This window comes from Clinocottus analis, unplaced genomic scaffold, assembly GCF_023055335.1.
Source record: "Clinocottus analis isolate CAN_PGR_092001 unplaced genomic scaffold, fCliAna1.0.p SCAF_2, whole genome shotgun sequence".
In the NCBI taxonomy this organism is placed as follows: Eukaryota; Metazoa; Chordata; class Actinopteri; order Perciformes; family Cottidae; genus Clinocottus; species Clinocottus analis.
Genome location: NW_027175931.1, coordinates 20,722,694 through 20,741,398, shown reverse-complemented (window position 1 = coordinate 20,741,398; position 18,705 = coordinate 20,722,694). Strand labels below are relative to the sequence as shown.

Genomic DNA, 18,705 nt, shown 5'->3' with positions numbered 1-18,705 from the left:
AAATGTTCATGCCCCCCCCCCCCCATCCTCTCCCCTCCAACTATTTTGAATTCTGTAATAATTTGATAAATGGATGTAAAACGATTTGCAGACAAATGAAGTGATGACAATTAAATAAATATGTGAACTCTTCTTCAGAGGAAACAATTTGATGGAAAGAAATATTTCAGTACTGAAAAGATAAGTTGTTATTGTGCTTTATTTCCAGTCTTTCTTTCACATTTGCTCCTGTCATCGTATTCCTCATCATTTATTGCAATGACATGCAACAGAACTCTACAGAAAAGAAATCACCTCTACTGTTTCATGTGATTTGTGGTATTTTTTTTTAAATGATAAGGCTCATGAACATACATTATGGTAAGGCTCCTAAACATATCTTAACATGAACCATTCACAAAGCATGTAATCCTCAAATGCATAAAAGGATATGTAAAGTATATATGATGGAGATTTTGTGTAAAGACTCATTTGGCTTAAAGGATTAAGTCGTACTGGATTTGAATGTAAATATTAGGATGAATGTACAATGTTTGTTATGAAAGTCCAAAACTGGTTTCAGCTTTGTTAAAAGTTTTCATTCAATCATGGAAAAACATGAGATATATTTTAGAATCATTGTTTTTATTAATTAATCACACATCTGTACATCTTGAATATAATTTGGACTATTTCATGATTAATGGCGGTAAAATGATTTGCAGGCACATGGATTGCACGACAAGTAAATAAAACTGTGAACACTTCTTTACAGCAAACAATATTTAGACGTACAATAAAATGTGAATATGATGAGAACAAATAAAGAACAGATTAAATGCCTGAGACAGTTTTACAAAAGGCTTTGACTTCGAATGGCCAATTAATTATTTCCTGTTAAACTATGTGCAGTGTGAGGCGAATATCTTCATTGAACCCAGACAACACAAAGTGCTATACACCCCAATAGAGACATAAAGGAAATTATCACAATTTTTTCCAAACTTGTAACAACACGAAAAAGTCAGGACGCATACTTGTGTGATTGCAGAAAGATGCACATATCTTCATCTGCTTTAGCATTATCACATGCAATGCCAATGTGCTCCAATCGCTACACTTTCAAAGCTTAACTCTGCCTCATTGACAGGTCAAAATAGATTCCCTAGCTTTTTTACAAAACTCACTGTATTGAAGAAAACCTATTTTCCCAAAAATGTCCAAAATAAAACTTGCTATTCTACGGTAGAAAATGTAACTTTCATATAGAAGCAGGTTTCCACAAGAAAAAAAAGGCTCTGAAGTTCATGCACTTTCTTTGCTGCTTAATGAGACAAAATGTCAGCGCTGTTAGTCCGCTTGTGTCAAAATTTAGAGTGGCACTCTGTTTTTTAAGACTGTCAGAAAAGTGTTGCGTATTTCACTTGTATACAGCCCATATACAATTGGATTCAGAAGTGGAGGTACAAGAAATATCATCATACCCATTATCTTTTGCAAGTCAGCTGAAACATTTTTGAACCTATGAGATAAAATTGTGAAAGTTGCCACAATCTCAAATATGATTAATATGAGCAACTGTGCAACACACGTGTTGACAGCTTTTGTTTTTGTTTCAGACCTCCTTGTCAACACACACGCCATCAGAATCTTCACATAGGAAAATGTTTGGATAGACACACTCAGGAATTGCATGACAGCCGTGTTAAATAGCCCTATGATATTATTGACCGCTGTGTTTCCGCATGTGAGCTTCAGAAGAGATGGGTTGTCACAGAACACATTCATAATCACAGTTTTACACCTGGGAAGCCTTGTCTGTAAAGAGAACAATGATACAATCAAGACAAAGTCAAGTCCCCAAACGAGAGCAATAATACAAATGACAACTCTGGGGGTCATGACAGAGCTGTAGCGTAACGGCATACAGATGGCGGCATAACGATCAAAAGACATTGCTGCGAGAATAAACAGAATCCCACCACCGTACATGTGGAGCAAGAAGGCTTGTAAAACACAGAGAGGATAGTACACGTGGTTTGTCTCTGTCACAATGTCTGAAAGCACCTTTGGTAACATTGCAGTTATGCCTATCAAGTCATTGAGGGGAAGATTAAACAGGATGAAATACATGGGCTTGTGAAGGTTTCTCTTCAGAATAATCAAACTCAACAAGGTCAGGTTGCAAAAAATGCTAAAAAAATAAATCGCAATACCAAATAAAAATATGGGATACTTTCCTCTCGGTGGAATAATAAATGTGTCAAGGGTTAACTCAGTGCTGACCCAAAAAGATTTGTTCTCCATTGCTTTCCCCGCTTACTTCAGATTAATAAGAAATAAATGGAGGAAATGTCATTGTCAGAAATTGCATCTAAGGCGGTCACAATGAACTGTTGAGAAGTACCCTGCCCATCCGGCTTTATTTCATGTTTCCAAAGCCATAACTTGTGTACGTCACTTGTGCCTCTGGGATTTTCTTTGGCTTTCCAACACTGAAGACAGCACTTCTGTCAAAATATTGATCAGAGGTGTGTCTAAAGCGGTGACCTTTAGGCCTACGCACGTCCCCCTCGGCTCATCCGGGCCTGTAGGTGGTGGCAGAAAACACACCGGCACAAAAAAGTCAACCATCGTAAAGAAAAACAAACTATTGAAACCCAGTGTTTGTATTAAATCCTCTTAGTTTGTTCCTCTGAAATAATGTGTAAATTCCTTTTTTCAAATCCCAAAAAGAAGTTACAGCAGAAATGAATGACATTATGAATTGTTGGGACTAGTCGATGTTGTTAAAGGCGTTACTATAGAGCTGCCCTCAAATTACAAATAAAATGGCATGGATAAAACCAAAAAAAGAAAAAGTGATGACTAGCATGTCCATAAGTACACAGAGGACTGTATTATTGCAACAACAGCCATTGTATATGATTCAGAAAGCCGGCGCTGAAGCTGATGTCATGACCACCTGCATTCAAACAGAGACAGAATCAGATACATGGAGATAAGCAGGAGAAACACAAACAGAGGAAGAGGAGTGCAAATGTTTTTGTGGCCTTGATGTGATGTGGTTTCCTCCATGTGAGAAGCTCTAATACAAAGGTATGTTGAGTGAATGTTTTGGGTACAGTATTGCGAGGAAGCCCTGGCATTTGGCAATCTAACTCCAATCTGAAGTCTTCTCTCCTTTAGTTCCCATTACCTAGAACATGTTGCATTGATATCACACAAACATACTAATTATGATCTTTTTAAACTTAACCTTCTTTGGCATTATTCCGTAACTATGATAAACTGCAAATTACATCAGCTCGATGCCTCATTACTTTGTCAAAACACTTGTATTAATGAGCCCCATTGAGATATAGTTAAAAGAGGTATTATTAACTGTCTCACATCGTAATTAATCCCTGGACAATTAGTAATTCCTTGTGGTTTTCTAATGAAGGATGTTGTTTAATAACACCAAAGGGACACCAAACGTTTGAGGCTGCATGTGACATACAACTTGCACACATCTGAATCGTTAACTTTATTCTATACTTTAAACATATGGAAAGATATTCAAGCAGATTAAGTTCACAGTTGGGGTTAAAATATCAAAACATAGTCTTTGCTTTGTTTTCTCAATATTAAACTGCAATGTGTTATTAACAAATCCATTGTTTGAATAGATGACAGTGGGCTCAATACATAAAAGAAATGCATCACGTATTATACAGCCTTTTTTTAATTTGTTCATACGTCCCAGAAGAAATACACTAATTGAAACAGTGCATTGAAGTGGTCACATCAGGCCTTTGGGAACAAAGCAGCACAAACAAGCTATTTGGACATTAGGATAAGACAAAAAGACTAACACTGACATTCTGTAACTGTTCTTCCTTTTTTTGTGGGGTTCACCAGAGCTTTGAGTACATTATATAGCCTAAACCTGAATACTCTGCGATAAAAAAGTGTTTCCTGTATTATAAATACAAAATACATGTATTGTTACATTTATTTGAGGGTATTTTGTATCAAAATACAATTTGATGTATTTTTGCCCATCTCTGTCTGTGATCAACCACAACGTCCATAATGCTAGCAGATATTAACGCTAGCTAGCTCTCCGTTAGCATGTTGCAGGGCTCATTTCGGTCTTAAGTCATGTCCTCTCGCCACAGAGAGTATTTCTCACGCTGAAAAAAAACCTCTCAGCTATTTAATGTGCCGCAGCGCTCAAACCTGACCTGGTTCCCGCTGCCCTGCCTGACCATGGAGTAATCAATCAGGTCCCATAATAGGGGTAAATAGTTATAATACATTTAGTATAGTTGTGAAAAACAATTAAATAATGAAAGAGATATAATTTTTAGCTACACTTTAAAATACATATCTACATATGATTATAAAATAGTTAAAACTTTGTGATTCTGTTGAGGCCAGCAGAGAAGGCCTAGCAGGCCCAGACAGCCTGCCACTGGCTGCTCAGCTATCAGTCCCTGTAAATATCCAACACTTCAATCAAGACAAACCTATATTTGATTCTAAATAGAATATATTCTTTTAGTTGTTGACATCTGTATGACTATATTAGACGTCTGTCTTAGTTTGAGCAGTTTTCAAGTTAGTGTTTGAATGGGTAGAACTACATTTATACGGAACGTGTTCATGACAAACACAAAAAGGAAAAACACTTGATAAAGCAGACCTTCCACTCAAAGCACATGGGTGAGGGTGTCGGGGGCCATTTGGAAGTGGGCTTCTGTGTCCAAACAAGCAAGGCTAAACTTTGTTTGATGACAAAACTAGCGCTCTCTGGTGGTGAGGACAGAATATTGATGTCACAACTTACTCACTGAATATAAAAGAGATCAAGATCTGGCCACTGAGTTGTGATTCGCATCTCCACAGGCAGGAGGTTTGTAGGTTTGGCTGAACATTAATGTGCAGGATAACGCTTTGCATCATTGTGGTGTAAATTTTAGCGTCATATCAATGTATATAAATTGACAAATGTATCTTTAACGTTGTGTTCAGAATGTAATTGTACTGACCATCACAGAACACATTTGTGCTCAGTATTTCTGCAAAAGACTGAAATTAATTGTCAAAGAAGTATATATTTTCTTTAAACACAAAATATTACCAATTTAATTATTTGATGCTTTTCTTGTATTGTCCTTAGTTTGAAGTTGTAAGTATATGATTTATTATTTATTTTTGTACTTTTTTTTACTTTGTCGTATGCCTAATATGCTACATAAATGTTTGTTGATAACTTTGTTGTTCCACCCATCACTACGAAAGCTTCTGACAAAGCCCTTTTCTGTCTTTCATCAGATCAAACGGAATGGAAAGCAACATGACAAGTAATATTTTAAAGATCCAAGGCTTTGACATATCTCCAAAGTTCACGTATCCTCTGTTTTTCTTACTGCTGTTTGTCTACTTTACTCTGCTTTTCACCAACATCGGGCTTCTGGTGCTGATCATCATTGAGAAGAGTTTGCACCAGCCCATGTACATTCTTTTCTGTAACCTTTCCATCAATGATCTCATAGGTAACACGATCCTACTGCCTCAACTGATGGCTAATATAATTTCAACAGAGTGGTTCATCACCTACAACCAGTGTGTGGTTCAAGCCTTTTACAGCCACACGTTCGGATCCGCCTCGCATATGATTCTCATTATTATGGCAATCGACAGATACGTGGCGATATGTCATCCCTTGAGGTACAGCTCCATTATGACTACCAAAGCTGTGGTTGCGCTGTCAGCGGCTGCATGGGCGGTGTCACTAGTGCTGGTGTCTGTCTTGATAGGCCTCACAGTGAGGCTGTCCCGCTGTCGATCAGTTATACAAAATGCTTACTGTGACAACGCATCATTGTTTAAGCTCTCCTGCGAGAATGTGTCCATCAACAACATCTATGGACTCTTTTTCACTGTTTTGCTGTTCAGTTGCTCAATGGGAGGCATAGCTGTGACCTATTTCAGAATAGCTGTCATCTGCTGGATCAAGAAAAGCAAAGAGTTGAATAACAAGGCATTTCAAACCTGTACCAGCCACCTTGTTCTTTATCTTATTATGCTCTGGTCCGGGTTCTTAACCATTATATTGCATCGATTTCCAAATTACCCAGATTTAAGGAAAATTGCCTCCATTTTATTTCATGTGGTGCCTGCTAATTTAAACCCAATCATTTATGGAATGCAATCAAGATTTTTACGCGATAAAATTATCCAAATGCTGCAAAGAAAGTGACCTGATAGTTTCTCTTATCTCTTCATACTTTGTGACTTTGAACATTGAGACACATAGCCCATGTTACCTGTTTCCTTTGAAACTATTTTTATTCAAGTTGCAAAAATGTCTTCATCCTCTTTTATTCATGTATTTTATCCATTGTCTTCTGTTACCAAATTCAATGTGGTTTATGGATACATTTGTGCTATTTGCAAGTTTAATTTTTAAACTTCAGTCCATGATTAGTGTATGGTTGTGTATTTGTATTCACAGAGTTGCTGGGATAATGGTAATGTGTCATGAAGCATACACATTTTTAAAACAGACTTTGACTGAAATCAACTCATACAGTGTCACAACATTACAACAATACAATAAAACAAATAAAACACGACTTGTTGTGCATATAATATTGTGCTTACAAATAGCCTACCAAAATCACATAGCGTAGGCTCTTTTTGGTTTTTAACTTGCAACGTGTGAGGCTGCATGTGATATACAACCTGCACACATTAGACTCCTTAACTTTAATATCTACCTTAAATATGTTAATGTGGATAAATATTTGAGCAGATTGAGTTTCAAAACATAGTCTTTGTTTTGTTTTCTCACTATTAAACTGCAATGTGTTATTCAAAAAATCCATTGTATGAATAGATATGACAATGGGCTCAATACATAAAAGTAATGCATGACATATTATACAGCCTTTCTTTATTTGTTTATATGTCCCAGAAGAAATAAACTAATTGAAACAGTGCATTGAAGTGGTCACATCAGGCCTTTGGGAACAAAGACCTTCTTCATGCACACAAACAAGCTATTTGGACATTAGGACAAGATAAAAAGACTAATCGTTCACCCAAGAGAAATGGACACGATGGACCCTTGAGTTTCATTGATAATTGATTTGACCCTTTTTTTCAGTTCACTGATTATTTTTCTCGCCTTTCAGTGATTCACAGTGTGTATCTGCTGCCTGTGGCTTTCCTTTGGAGCATTTCCATTCTTTTGGCGTTCCCGCTATCACGTTGTCCCATAGATTTTCTTATACATATTAATCCGTACACATATTGATCTACAGACATTTTTCTCTGCTGCATTACTAAATCTTCTATTTGTAACTAAGTTGTAAATAATTTAATTTGACAAATTATAATCCTTTCAAATAGTTCCTCAATTAATATGTCAAGTGTGATGCACACTGATTAAAATTAAGATTTTGATTTGATTGTAGTGTCATTGCATGGAGTATAGGTAGAGGAAGACAAACATGACTTTTCATTTTCAACCCAGTTTTGCTGACATGTAATTGCTAGGGCTAGGCAAATAACGCGTTAATAACACATTAACTTCTCAATCCTTCAATGGTGTTCATTATTTGATCATGAGTTAACGCCATTTTTATTTTTTTGCATTGGGAGGGGCTTATCACCGCCACCGCACACAGGTGCTGCACTTCAAATCTTTCCCAGATGGCATAGTTCAGACCTGGAGGTCTTACGGCTCTCCTAGTCCGGCCCGCGTGAGGTCAATCAAAAATGAAAAATATATATGAAATAAATAAGATGCACAACGTAAATGCAATACAACGGCACTGCTTTTACTTTGAAGGCGATTTATGTTGGTGTGTGCACGTCTCCGTAGCCTCAACGACAGGCAGTGTTGACGACTTGCCGACTTGGGCTCGACGTGAAAGCGCGTATTGTTCTGTAGTTTCTGTTCTTAAAGTGCAGTGGTGCTGCTGCGAGCCGCTCCGCCTCCAGATTGAAAATTAATCGGTTATGCGCAAAGCCTCTGACCCGCGGTCTGATACACTATGGCAGAGCAGTTTAAGTCAGTATTACTTCTGAATCTTTCCTCTTCTCTGAAAGAGGAGGACTTTCCACACATCAGAAGATGTTCAATGCACTTGTTCAAGCCAACACAGACTGGACATTTGTCACTGAGGAAGAAAAATTGAACTGAACTAGAAAACATGAAATTGCTTTTGTATAAAGTTAATCAAATGCTGGTTTTTACCATACATCTTTAAGGTAAGCAAAAAACTAAACATGGACAAAAGAAGGAGTGGCTTGTCCCTAACAGTGACCCTTACTTCTGAACACACTGTTTATGTTGTTCCCTGATAAAATACAAATGTTTCCTCTGGTCCCTGTAAATATCCAACACTTCAATCAAGACAAGGGTATATATGATTTTAAATAGAATATATCCTTTTAGTTGTTGACATCTGTATGACAATATTAGACGTCTGTCTTTGTTTGAGCAGTTTACAAGTTAGTGTTTGAATGGGTAGAACTACATTTATGCGGAACGTGTTCATGACAAACACAAAAAGGAAAAACACTTGATAAAGCAGACCTTCAACTCAAAGCAGATAGGTGAAGGTGTCGGGGGCCATTTGGAAGTGGGCTTCTGTGTCCAAGCAAGCAAGACTAAAGTTAAGTTGAGGGGGACGGCCATGATAAGAGCTTTAGCTTTTTAAGATAAAATAATGGCGCTCTCTGGTGGTGAGGACAGTGGATTGACGTCACAACTTACTCACTGGATATAAAAGTGATCAAGATCTGGCCACTGAGTTGTGATTCGCATCTCCACAGGCAGGAGGTTTGTTGGTTTGGCTGAACATTAATTTGTAGGATAACGCTCTGCATCATTGTAGTATAAATTTTAGTGTCATATCAATGTACATAATGTGAGAAATGTATCCTTAATTTGTATCCATAATGTAATTGTTCTGTTGTCACGGAACACATTTGTGCTCAGTATTTCTGCAGGAAACTAAAATTGATTGTCAAAGAAGTAAGTATTATCTTTAAACATAACATATTACTTGTTTGATGCTTTTCTTGTATTGTCATTAGTTGTAAAGTTGTTAGTATTTCATTTATTATAATTTTTTTTAAACCTTCTTTCACTTTGTCGTATGCCTAATATGCTACATAAATGTTTGCTGATAACTTTGTTGTTCCACCCATCACTACGAAAGCTTCTGACAAAGCCCTTTTCTGTCTTTCATCAGATCAAAGGGAATGGAAAGCAACATGACAAGTGATATTTTAAAGATCCAAGGCTTCGACATATCTCCAAAGTTCACGTATCCTCTGTTTTTCTTACTGCTGTTTGTCTACTTTACTCTGCTTTTCACCAACATCGGGCTTCTGGTGCTGATCATCACTGAGAAGAGTTTGCACCAGCCCATGTACATTCTTTTCTGTAACCTTTCCATCAATGATCTCATAGGTAACACGGTCCTACTGCCTCAGTTGATGGCCCACATCATTTCAACAGAAAAGCTAATCACCTACAACCAGTGTGTGGTTCAAGCCTTTTACAGCCACACGTTCGGATCCGCCTCGCATATGATTCTCATTATTATGGCAATCGACAGATACGTGGCGATATGTCATCCCTTGAGGTACAGCTCCATTATGACTACCAAAGCTGTGGTTGCGCTGTCAGCGGCTGCATGGGCGGTGTCACTAGTGCTGGTGTCTGTCTTGATAGGCCTCACAGTGAGGCTGTCCCGCTGTCGATCAGTTATACAAAATGCTTACTGTGACAACGCATCATTGTTTAAGCTCTCCTGCGAGAATGTGTCCATCAACAACATCTATGGACTCTTTTTCACTGTTTTGCTGTTCAGTTGCTCAATGGGAGGCATAGCTGTGACCTATTTCAGAATAGCTGTCATCTGCTGGATCAAGAAAAACAAAGAGTTGAATAACAAGGCATTTCAAACCTGTACCAGCCACCTTGTTCTTTATCTTATTATGCTCTGGTCCGGGTTCTTAACCATTATATTGCATCGTTTTCCAAATTACCCAGATTTAAGGAAAATTGCCTACATTTTATTTCATGTGGTGCCCGCTAATTTAAACCCAATCATTTATGGAATGCAATCAAGATTATTACGTGATAAAATTATCCAAATGCTGCAAAGAAAGTGACCTGATAGTTTCTCTTATCTCTTCATACTTTGTGACTTTGAACATTGAGACACATAGCCCATGTTACCTGTTTCCTTTGAAACTATTTTTATTCAAGTTGCAAAAATTTCTTCATCCTCTTTTATTCATGTATTTAATTCATTGTCTTCTGTTACCAAATTCAATGTGGTTTATGGATACATTTGTGCTATTTGTAAGTTTAATTTTTAAACTTCAGTTCATGATAAACAATAGACGATAGAATGAGAGTCGACTGGCTCTAAGAAGCTCTTTACCAACCTCTTTGTCTCAACACTAGAATAGCATGAAAATCACTATAATCACAATTTCCTTTGGCCTTGCCTCAACAGTTCCTGTGATAAGGAGTATCATGATAAGATTAGTGTATGGTTGTGTTTTTGTTTCCACAAAGTTGCTGGGATAATGGTAATGTCTCATGAAGCATACACATTTTTAAAACAGACTTTGACTGAAATCAACTCATACAGTGTCACTACATTACAACAATACAATACAAAAATAAAGCGTGACGAGTTGTGCATATAATATTGTGCTTACAATTATTTTAGCCAACCAAAAACACAGCCTACATGAACATACTTAACATTTCCTGAATAAACAGCTGTTTTGTTTTTGAGGTGTTTAAAGTCTTTTTTTTCAATTGATTTAACTTTTCTCAATAGATGACATAATCCTATAGTGACATACTGAATGAAACTTGAAATGCTTTCCTTGTCTTTCCTTTTATGTCAAGAGGTTGTAGGATGATCTCTTGATAAACGGTCAACCAGAGGTCTTATCAGTTCTTGTCTTTTTTTCAAATTGACACTGATTCACAGCACAGTTGTGCTGATTAAGTTTTTTTTTTCTTCTTCTTTCCTTTCTGGTTGAGATTAATGAGTCATGTTTCGCTTTGTGACATAACGACTTAGGATAATGCACACATGTACAGAGAGATCAAATCGTGATGATCCAGGGGATTTAATAGATAATCTGTGTGAGCTGCATTGAGACGCTGTTTTGTCTTGCTCTGGTTTAATGTACAGAGGCTTGCCTGGTTGTATCGCTCAGCTGACTCCTCTGTAATGATTCTCTTTCTTTCACGGATTCACGTCATAAGAGTACAGTTACATAATAAAGCACTTCAGGTCTATCACAGTATATTACATATGTTGCAATAATATATATATATATATATATATATATATATATATATATATATATATATATATATATATATATATATATATATATATATATATATATTAGAACTGTCCTTTTTACACTACTACTCAAAAACAATATCCATAACAGATTAAAAAAAGGAATATTTGAAATGCGTGCAGCTCCTTTGGGTCACATATTTGATTTATTCTTTCAGATACAAGGAAATATTGTCTTCATGAAACTGATACACATTGTATCTATTCAAAATAAAAAACACAATGGTCAAAAACATTTGTTGATTTACTAACTGACTTTTTGTTGTCTGTTGTTGTTGTTTCTTGGCTGAGCCGAGTAACTTTCAAACAGTATTGGGACAGAAGTTGGTGAGTGTGAGTTGTCCCAACAAAACCAATGAACAACACTTGTATTACAAATATAATTCTAAGAATTAGGACTTCAGTCAAGTGGGTGATGGTAGACTTCAGAATAGACCACAACTAAGTGCAATCTAAATGTTATTTAAATTATCGGGTAAACTAACATCGTCATTGAGAAACGCTTCTCAGATCTGCTGTTAGATGGCTTTGCCCATGATGAGAAGGCTCATGAAAAACACCATGATGAAAAATATCCACATGAAGAAGCGGTCTAAAACTTTAGCCACTTTCTTCCACTCCCCAGTCCTTTTCTGTGTTGCCCTCTGGTCTCTGTAACAGTTGGCTATGTACTCAATGTTACGCAGTAGCTGCCTCTCGTTGCTTTGGCTGTTGCAGGAAACCTCTCTGTCTCTTCTCTCCCCATCGCTCACACCTCCCTTTCTGGATCTCCTCTGACCCCCTGCCTCTCCACAGTCCATGCTCATGAACACGCCATTCTTCCAAGCACTGTAGTTGTTGGTGGGGTTCTTCCCAATGGAGCCTATGGGGCTCATCATCTGATCCATGTCTTCTCGCTCCTCGGCATTCAAGGAGCCCACTGTCTCAGGTCCTCTCTCCATTTTGAAGGCGCAGTCCTCTTCACCTGGTCCTGCCTGACCATTTATGCTGCAGTTGTTGTTCTTTACCGGTGGAGGCTGCTGATTCTCAGGCTGTGGGGACAAGCAGTTCTCTCCGACTTCGTAGACAAAACACATTCTGGCCATGTACTGCAGAATGACTTTCTTGGCCCACTTGGGAACAGGCTTGGCATCCGGACCACAGTGGTGTATGTTCATGATAAAGATGGTCAGGGCGGTTGAGGCCGTGATCATGGTCATCGTTGCAATGTAATACTTTCCTGCGGAAGCAAAGGAGAGAGGAAAAAATCAACATAGAGTTACAATTTTTGGGATTTGAACCAATTGTATCGCCCTTACCAATAAGGGGCACATTCTCAGAGGGTGGCATGATCTCTGCAACCAACAGCTGAAAGACAGTGAGTGCCAGCATCACGGTGACACCCAAAGACACCTTCTCTCCCGAGTCAGCGGGCAGGTAGAAGCCCAGCGGTGCCAGGAAAGAGATCATCACGCATGGTATGAGCAAGTTGTAGACATAAAAGGACGCTCTCCTATTTAGTTTCAGTGTGTAGGTCACATCCGGGTAAGGGTCAGCGCAGCAGCCATACAGAATGATGTTCTTCTTGGCCGGCATTCCCAGCACCTCCCACTCCACATTTTCCACCAGGTCCGCCAGGTCAGCGCTCTCCAAGGCATTCAGGATGTCCAGCTGGTTACCGTTGTAGGTCCAGGAGCCGTATGTGAATCTGCACTGCTGAGAATCGAAGGGGAAGAAAGACACGTCGACTTTGCAGGAGCTCTTTGTGATAGCAGGGGAATCCCACATAATCTGGCCATCATGCCGGATCACCACATTGGTGTCCATGGAGCCGGTGAAGTGGTTATCAGCACTAAAAAACAAAAAACATGTTCATACCAAGATCGTATTTAGAGTTCCTGGAGAAGGTGGACAGAGAAACTTGATCAGAATACAAAGACACATGTGCACAAACTGAGGGGAGAATCCACACATTTCCTCAGAGTTGTCTGCGTTTTATACCGTTTCGGTAACGCTAAGTGTTTGTGTTAACATGTGTCTGCATGTTATTGTGCGAATAGTTGTTCTGTTATTAGGCTATTTCTAAGTGCTCCCCCGTCGAAAATCGACTTATGCAATACTTCCTTCCTCTATTGTCATAAAAGTCATACCTCTGACTTAAATTGTATATTTTCAGTATGTGTTTTTTCTTCTCAGCATTCTTCTGTATGAAAAGCAGACAGAGGCCTGGACACTCCTGTGAGAAATGGCTTCAAGGACTGTCCAGCTTGTGCCTTTTATCCTGACCAAAAGAGGCCACACTGGGATAGTCACTGAATGATTAACTCAATACCAGCCAGACCTACCTGTTATATAGGACTATATCAGGTCTCCATACATAACTACTAGGTATGCGTATGGTATCGAGTCCATCGTAATCATCTTTATTCCATTTGAGGTGTGCATCAACCCACACTTGCCGTATCCATAAATATGCAGTCAAAATTTGGTTTCGCTCATCCTGTAAAACATTAGAAATTATAGGTGTCACAGGGATATGATCAGGTATAACAAGGCATTAGTGAGCGGGTATCTGCACAGATCTGCTGTGCACCTGGGTGTTTTACCATGTCAATAATTTGTGACAGTGTAATCTGCAGGGTCACATTCAGTATGGTGTTGGTGTCCTCTACAGGCCTCAGCGCGCTCGTGTAGTTGGTGAATAAATCACTCAGGAGCTTCTGCGCGAATTTCCCCTGAGCACACCAACAGGCTAAGACAGGGAGATAAACCATTTACAGTCATATTGCCACAGAGCACATGTTGTGTTTCAGTTAATCGTGCCACAAGTTGATATGAAGAGTTTGAATCAATCCATTTTCTGGCATAAAGTTTCTGATGTGGATGCTGTGGAGAATATGTGAATGCATGATAGGTGGCAGAAAGGGACAAAGAGGAATGTCATATTGCCTTTCTAAACAGCTCTAGAAAGAGTTCAGACATATCTGCCAGCAGTAACTTGTACTGGTCCCATTATGTAACCAGGAACCCTGATATGAGATGTATGAGTAGTTTTAAAATGGAAACACTTGTGTTTTCTAGCTGGAGATTGTCTTCCTGTCAACAATGGATTTGAGCCAGCCAGATGTTCACCCTGAATCGCTGTTTCAATACAGCCTCTAAGCTCAATACAAAGAAGGTCTGCTGGATTATAATGATAGCAAATCCCTGAACAACTGGTTTTCGGATTGTGGGCTTGCTTAGAAGAGGAATGGAAATCTGGGAGGAAAATTAATGATCCATGAAATTGTACTCTAAAAAAATGTTATTTTAGAGATTATTTTATGCACATGTTTTTAAAATCATAGTCACCTTGGCGAGGATGAAAGTTTGGAATGGACATAAAACTGCAATAATCACCAGACAATACAAAACGCATAATTTTCAAACAGATGGGATGAATTCAAATAAATAAAATGAATGGAAACTTACTTGATAAAATACTGACACACAGAAGCAAGCGGCATAAAGTTTGAGTTCTCCATTGTTTCATGTTGCTGAAACAAATGATCTCGAGCCCAAGAGCATCTGGGCTGCTGTGTCCCTATAGAGTATAGAGTTTCATTGACTAAAGATCACGAGCAGAGGAGCAGCAAATCGAACTGAGAGCAAATGCAGCTGATACACGAGAGATGGACGAAAGGCGGGGCAGCATCACGTGGTACCCAAATGCAAACCACAGTCCTCACAGCAAGTCACACTTACGTACAGTATGCACTTGATAAAATACAATTGTAAAAAAAATAATGAATAAATAAAAAATGCAAACGAGTGATTTGTTTGCTCTCCGGCGACACCGTGGAGAGCTTCAGTCCCTATAGCAAACAAGCAATATTTGTATTATTAAAAATGTGCGTTATTATTTATAAGAGACACCTTTTAGAGCACATTTACCATGATAGTCTGTGATCTGGGCATCATTTTTGATAGGCTGCGCCGCCCTAACGCAGCATCCTAAGCACTCTCCTCCGCTCGCTTTCTCTTCCGGGTGCCGATGGTTTTCATGCACTGGCTGTGTGCTCCTCGCGCTGTCTGCCGCAAAAGGGCGAGGATGCTGCACCCGCGCGCCTCTGGTCGTCTTTCGGGAGAAAATCAAGTATAATTTATTGGATGCAAAAGGTGTTGGAGGAATGTAACATTAGATCACCAGCTCATGATATCATGAATGTTATTGTAATAGCGGAGTTATTGACAAGCCAAGCGCGTGCAGTGATCGGCGGCAGTTATTGGTAAACAGCAAACCTAGTGGAGGTAGGTTGATTCTTTTTTTAAAAAAATGTATTCAGATGTTCAGTTATTATTAATTATGTGTATAAAAATGTCCCCAAATAACTGAGTACATATATTGGCAGCATGTATATGTGAGCACATCACAAATACCTCATATGTAGCCTATTGTATTGAGAAAAAGTGAATCATATGGCCTTTGCAAGATGTTTTTAAATGAGGCATTGCCCAGTGTTTCAGACCAAGATGCTACAAGGCTCCAGTATCTTAGGACATGAGAGGCCCCTGGTCATCAGGCTCTCGTTCAGCACCTTTGTTGCGTGTACTGTGTGCCTCCCACTACTTGGATTGATAACCTGCGTCTTCATATCCTCTGCTTTTCATTACGAGGACTCGACTGGTACACATTGCCAGGTAATTTCCTTATTTTGCAAATTGTGCCAGCCATGTTTTTCTTGAGGTACTCAGGATGTACTAAATTCTCACTTTTGTGTTCCCAGGTCCCTAACTACCTGCCATCTATCAGTGCCTCGATAAGCCTGAGCCCAGAGTGCTACATATGGCGGTTCTGTATCGGACTGCACTCGGCCCCGAGGCTCCTGGTGGCTTTTACCTATTTCAAATTTTACAAGACACGTTTTGCCTCGAGGTTCCCGGAGAGCTCACTCAGTTGCTTCAGCCTGGCCTTTTCTGTTTTTGAAAACCTTGGCCTCTTACTCCTCACATATGTGTCATCAAGTGAAACATACTGTGAGTTAACCCATGGTTATTATTGGAGGGGAACCTCCGCTTTCCCTTTGATTTACATTTTAAAATCAACATATTTTTTGGTTTGACTTGCACATGCTTCAATGCATTTGGAGGCTTTGAAATGTTGGTGCTTTTCTATTCGGCGTAGAGAAGTTGATTTGAAAATTGCAAACTAAACCTAATTTCTATTCAAAACCGATATATTTATACATCACATTTGTATTAATAAAAAAAAAGATTGATATTTTCACTTGTTTGAAGTACAATATAGCCTTGGGCCACTGATCATGGACTGAAAGTCTTTTATTTTGAAATTCATTATTACGATAACCAAATGTCCTCCTCTCTTCTTATATTTTTGCTCCTTAGTTGTACATAAGGAAGGCTTTGTGCTCTTCCTTGTCAGTTCCCTTATCTACATGCTGATAACCTGCCGTTTATGGAAGACTATCAAGAAGTATTCATTAAGTCCTGAGGTAAAGAATGCCACGTTCCTCACAAAAGACTGAAATCTCTCAGGCCATTTGCAGCAGCTCAACTCATTTCTCATTTTAATTTTTGTCCTTACAGGATGTCAAGTCTCACTGTTGGAAAGTGCGCTTCTTACTTCTTTACATATCCTTCTGTGCTTTCGCCGGATTCTTTTATTGGAAACACAACATGTACTGCGAACCGGGGAGTAAGTCAGCTATTAAGTTTGATCATTTTGATCTTATCTGTAGGAGGAGATAACAGTGCCTGGAGGAAAATGACACAACATATGCTCATCATGTAGCTCTGTTTCTTCTTTTCACAGGCTACACTTTATTTGCCTTGTTTGAGTATCTCGTGGTCTTCTCCAACATGGCCTTCCATCTCACAGCAGTGTGGGACTTTAAGAGCCGAGAGGTTATGGTCATTTCCACCTCTGAAGATAAAGACTTCTGACTAGAAACTCAAGGACTAAGTGCTGAATGTACAACCACACAATCACTTGATGTTAACAGCCTTGATACTGCCCAAGGGGAAGAGAGGGATGAAGGCCTTTTCCACATATTTCCATGATGACGGCTCTTCAGTCCTTGAAGGAAGATGCCAGACAAGCACATGTGCTATACTGTATGGTCAATTGAGTAAGCTGTAAGTGTATTGTTTTAGCCTCAATGTCTCATTCACGGATACCTTCACCTTTACACACAGTACTACATTTCTATGCAATGTTCAATTTTAACTTTTGTACAATGCACAACAACAAGATGTGGTCTTATTGTAAGTGTGCCAAAGTAAAGTGACAGTCCTTCAACAACTGCATGTTTGGTCTACATTTTTAAATACAGTCAACAGTTGAGATCATGCAGCAGTTCTCGAATGTGAATTCTCTGTAGTACATGTGTCCTCAATGCCCTGTTGTTCATCTGCAGCAGGCATTATAACCTATTATATTATATATTATAACACATGGTGTCCCTAACTTTGACCCAAAAGTTCTTGCTGCTGGATAAAAGCTCATTGGCCCGGTGGCCATGTAAAAAGGCAAATCTCTGTAATGTTTCTTTAATAGCGATCAGCACTTAATGCACCTTGGTGTATGTATTTGATCCATTATTCTGCTTAAAGTTACTTTATCCACCATTTTGAAAATTGTCCATCATTATAGAATGTAGTATAAGTCTACTTTAAATTATTGTGTTTAGATATGAGGGTATAATATCCTTAGACAATACTTACCCTGAAGCTTTGCGTCATCCTCCCCACAAACCCTGATGATGCAAGTATTGGCCACTAGTAGCAAGAAGTTTCTCTTTTGCCGCAAGAACTTTGAATCATATCAATTTATAACAAACTCAAAACCCTTTAATTCTTTTCTTCATGTTGTTGTTTTGCTTGCTAGCGTAAATTAAGATCAGTTAAATGATTAAAAAGACCTCCAACATACAGACTACATATACATATAAAGTTAGACATTATGTCTAGAATTGGTCAACAACAGTTTCCTGACATATATCCTATATATAGTCCTGACAATATTTATCACAATATGTTAAATGCAAGCAAAATCAAGCAAGCACAATTTGTTGAAATGTTAAAGCATAACATTGGAATGAAGTGCGTTGTCTTACAAACAATTGAATTACTTTACATGAAAAGAAACTCAATTAAACAAACAAAACATTTAAAAACTAATGTGTTACTTTTTCATTACAATACATTTAAATACAATTGACACCAGAACGATGGACATATGGAAAAGACATCCCGATGTAGTACCTCAAACAATCCGCTAGATGGCACACTTGAGTAATTTGTATAACTTAATCCGACGTGATGTCCAGTACACACTCCG

The 18,705-nt window shown here is 38.5% G+C and overlaps 5 protein-coding genes across 6 annotated transcripts; 3 read left to right on the top strand and 2 right to left on the bottom strand.

The window, feature by feature from the left end:
- Window positions 1-1,350: 1,350 nt before the first annotated feature.
- Window positions 1,351-2,286, bottom strand: LOC137790200 (olfactory receptor 52B2-like). The gene has a single exon (XM_068584185.1). It carries the CDS (start codon window positions 2,284-2,286, stop codon window positions 1,351-1,353), a length of 936 nt encoding a protein of 311 aa, XP_068440286.1.
- Window positions 2,287-5,311: 3,025 nt separating this feature from the next.
- On the top strand, window positions 5,312-6,229 carry LOC137790557 (olfactory receptor 52N5-like). Its single transcript, XM_068584903.1, has one exon. It carries the CDS (start codon window positions 5,312-5,314, stop codon window positions 6,227-6,229), a length of 918 nt encoding a protein of 305 aa, XP_068441004.1.
- A 3,017-nt stretch (window positions 6,230-9,246) lies between these two features.
- Window positions 9,247-10,164, top strand: LOC137790509 (olfactory receptor 52N5-like). The gene has a single exon (XM_068584820.1). It carries the CDS (start codon window positions 9,247-9,249, stop codon window positions 10,162-10,164), a length of 918 nt encoding a protein of 305 aa, XP_068440921.1.
- A 1,492-nt stretch (window positions 10,165-11,656) lies between these two features.
- chrna10a (cholinergic receptor, nicotinic, alpha 10a) lies at window positions 11,657-14,965 on the bottom strand. Its single transcript, XM_068585376.1, has 5 exons — window positions 14,838-14,965; window positions 13,973-14,118; window positions 13,712-13,866; window positions 12,686-13,218; window positions 11,657-12,606 (listed from the first exon to the last, which is right to left on the bottom strand). The coding sequence occupies exons 1-5, from the start codon at window positions 14,896-14,898 to the stop codon at window positions 11,906-11,908; spliced, it is 1,596 nt and encodes a 531-aa protein (XP_068441477.1). The 5' UTR covers window positions 14,899-14,965; the 3' UTR covers window positions 11,657-11,905.
- Window positions 14,966-15,404: 439 nt separating this feature from the next.
- On the top strand, window positions 15,405-18,490 carry LOC137790693 (post-GPI attachment to proteins factor 2-like). Of its 2 annotated transcripts, XM_068585147.1 has the most exons (6): window positions 15,405-15,656; window positions 15,865-16,046; window positions 16,133-16,382; window positions 16,752-16,858; window positions 16,953-17,061; window positions 17,179-18,490. In XM_068585147.1, exons 2-6 carry the CDS (start codon window positions 15,879-15,881, stop codon window positions 17,307-17,309), a joined length of 765 nt encoding a protein of 254 aa, XP_068441248.1. In that variant the 5' UTR covers window positions 15,405-15,656; window positions 15,865-15,878; the 3' UTR covers window positions 17,310-18,490. The 2 variants fall into 2 exon arrangements, with proteins under 2 accessions (XP_068441248.1, XP_068441247.1); XM_068585146.1 differs by having other exon boundaries at window positions 15,405-16,046.
- The last annotated feature ends 215 nt before the right edge of the window (window positions 18,491-18,705 follow it).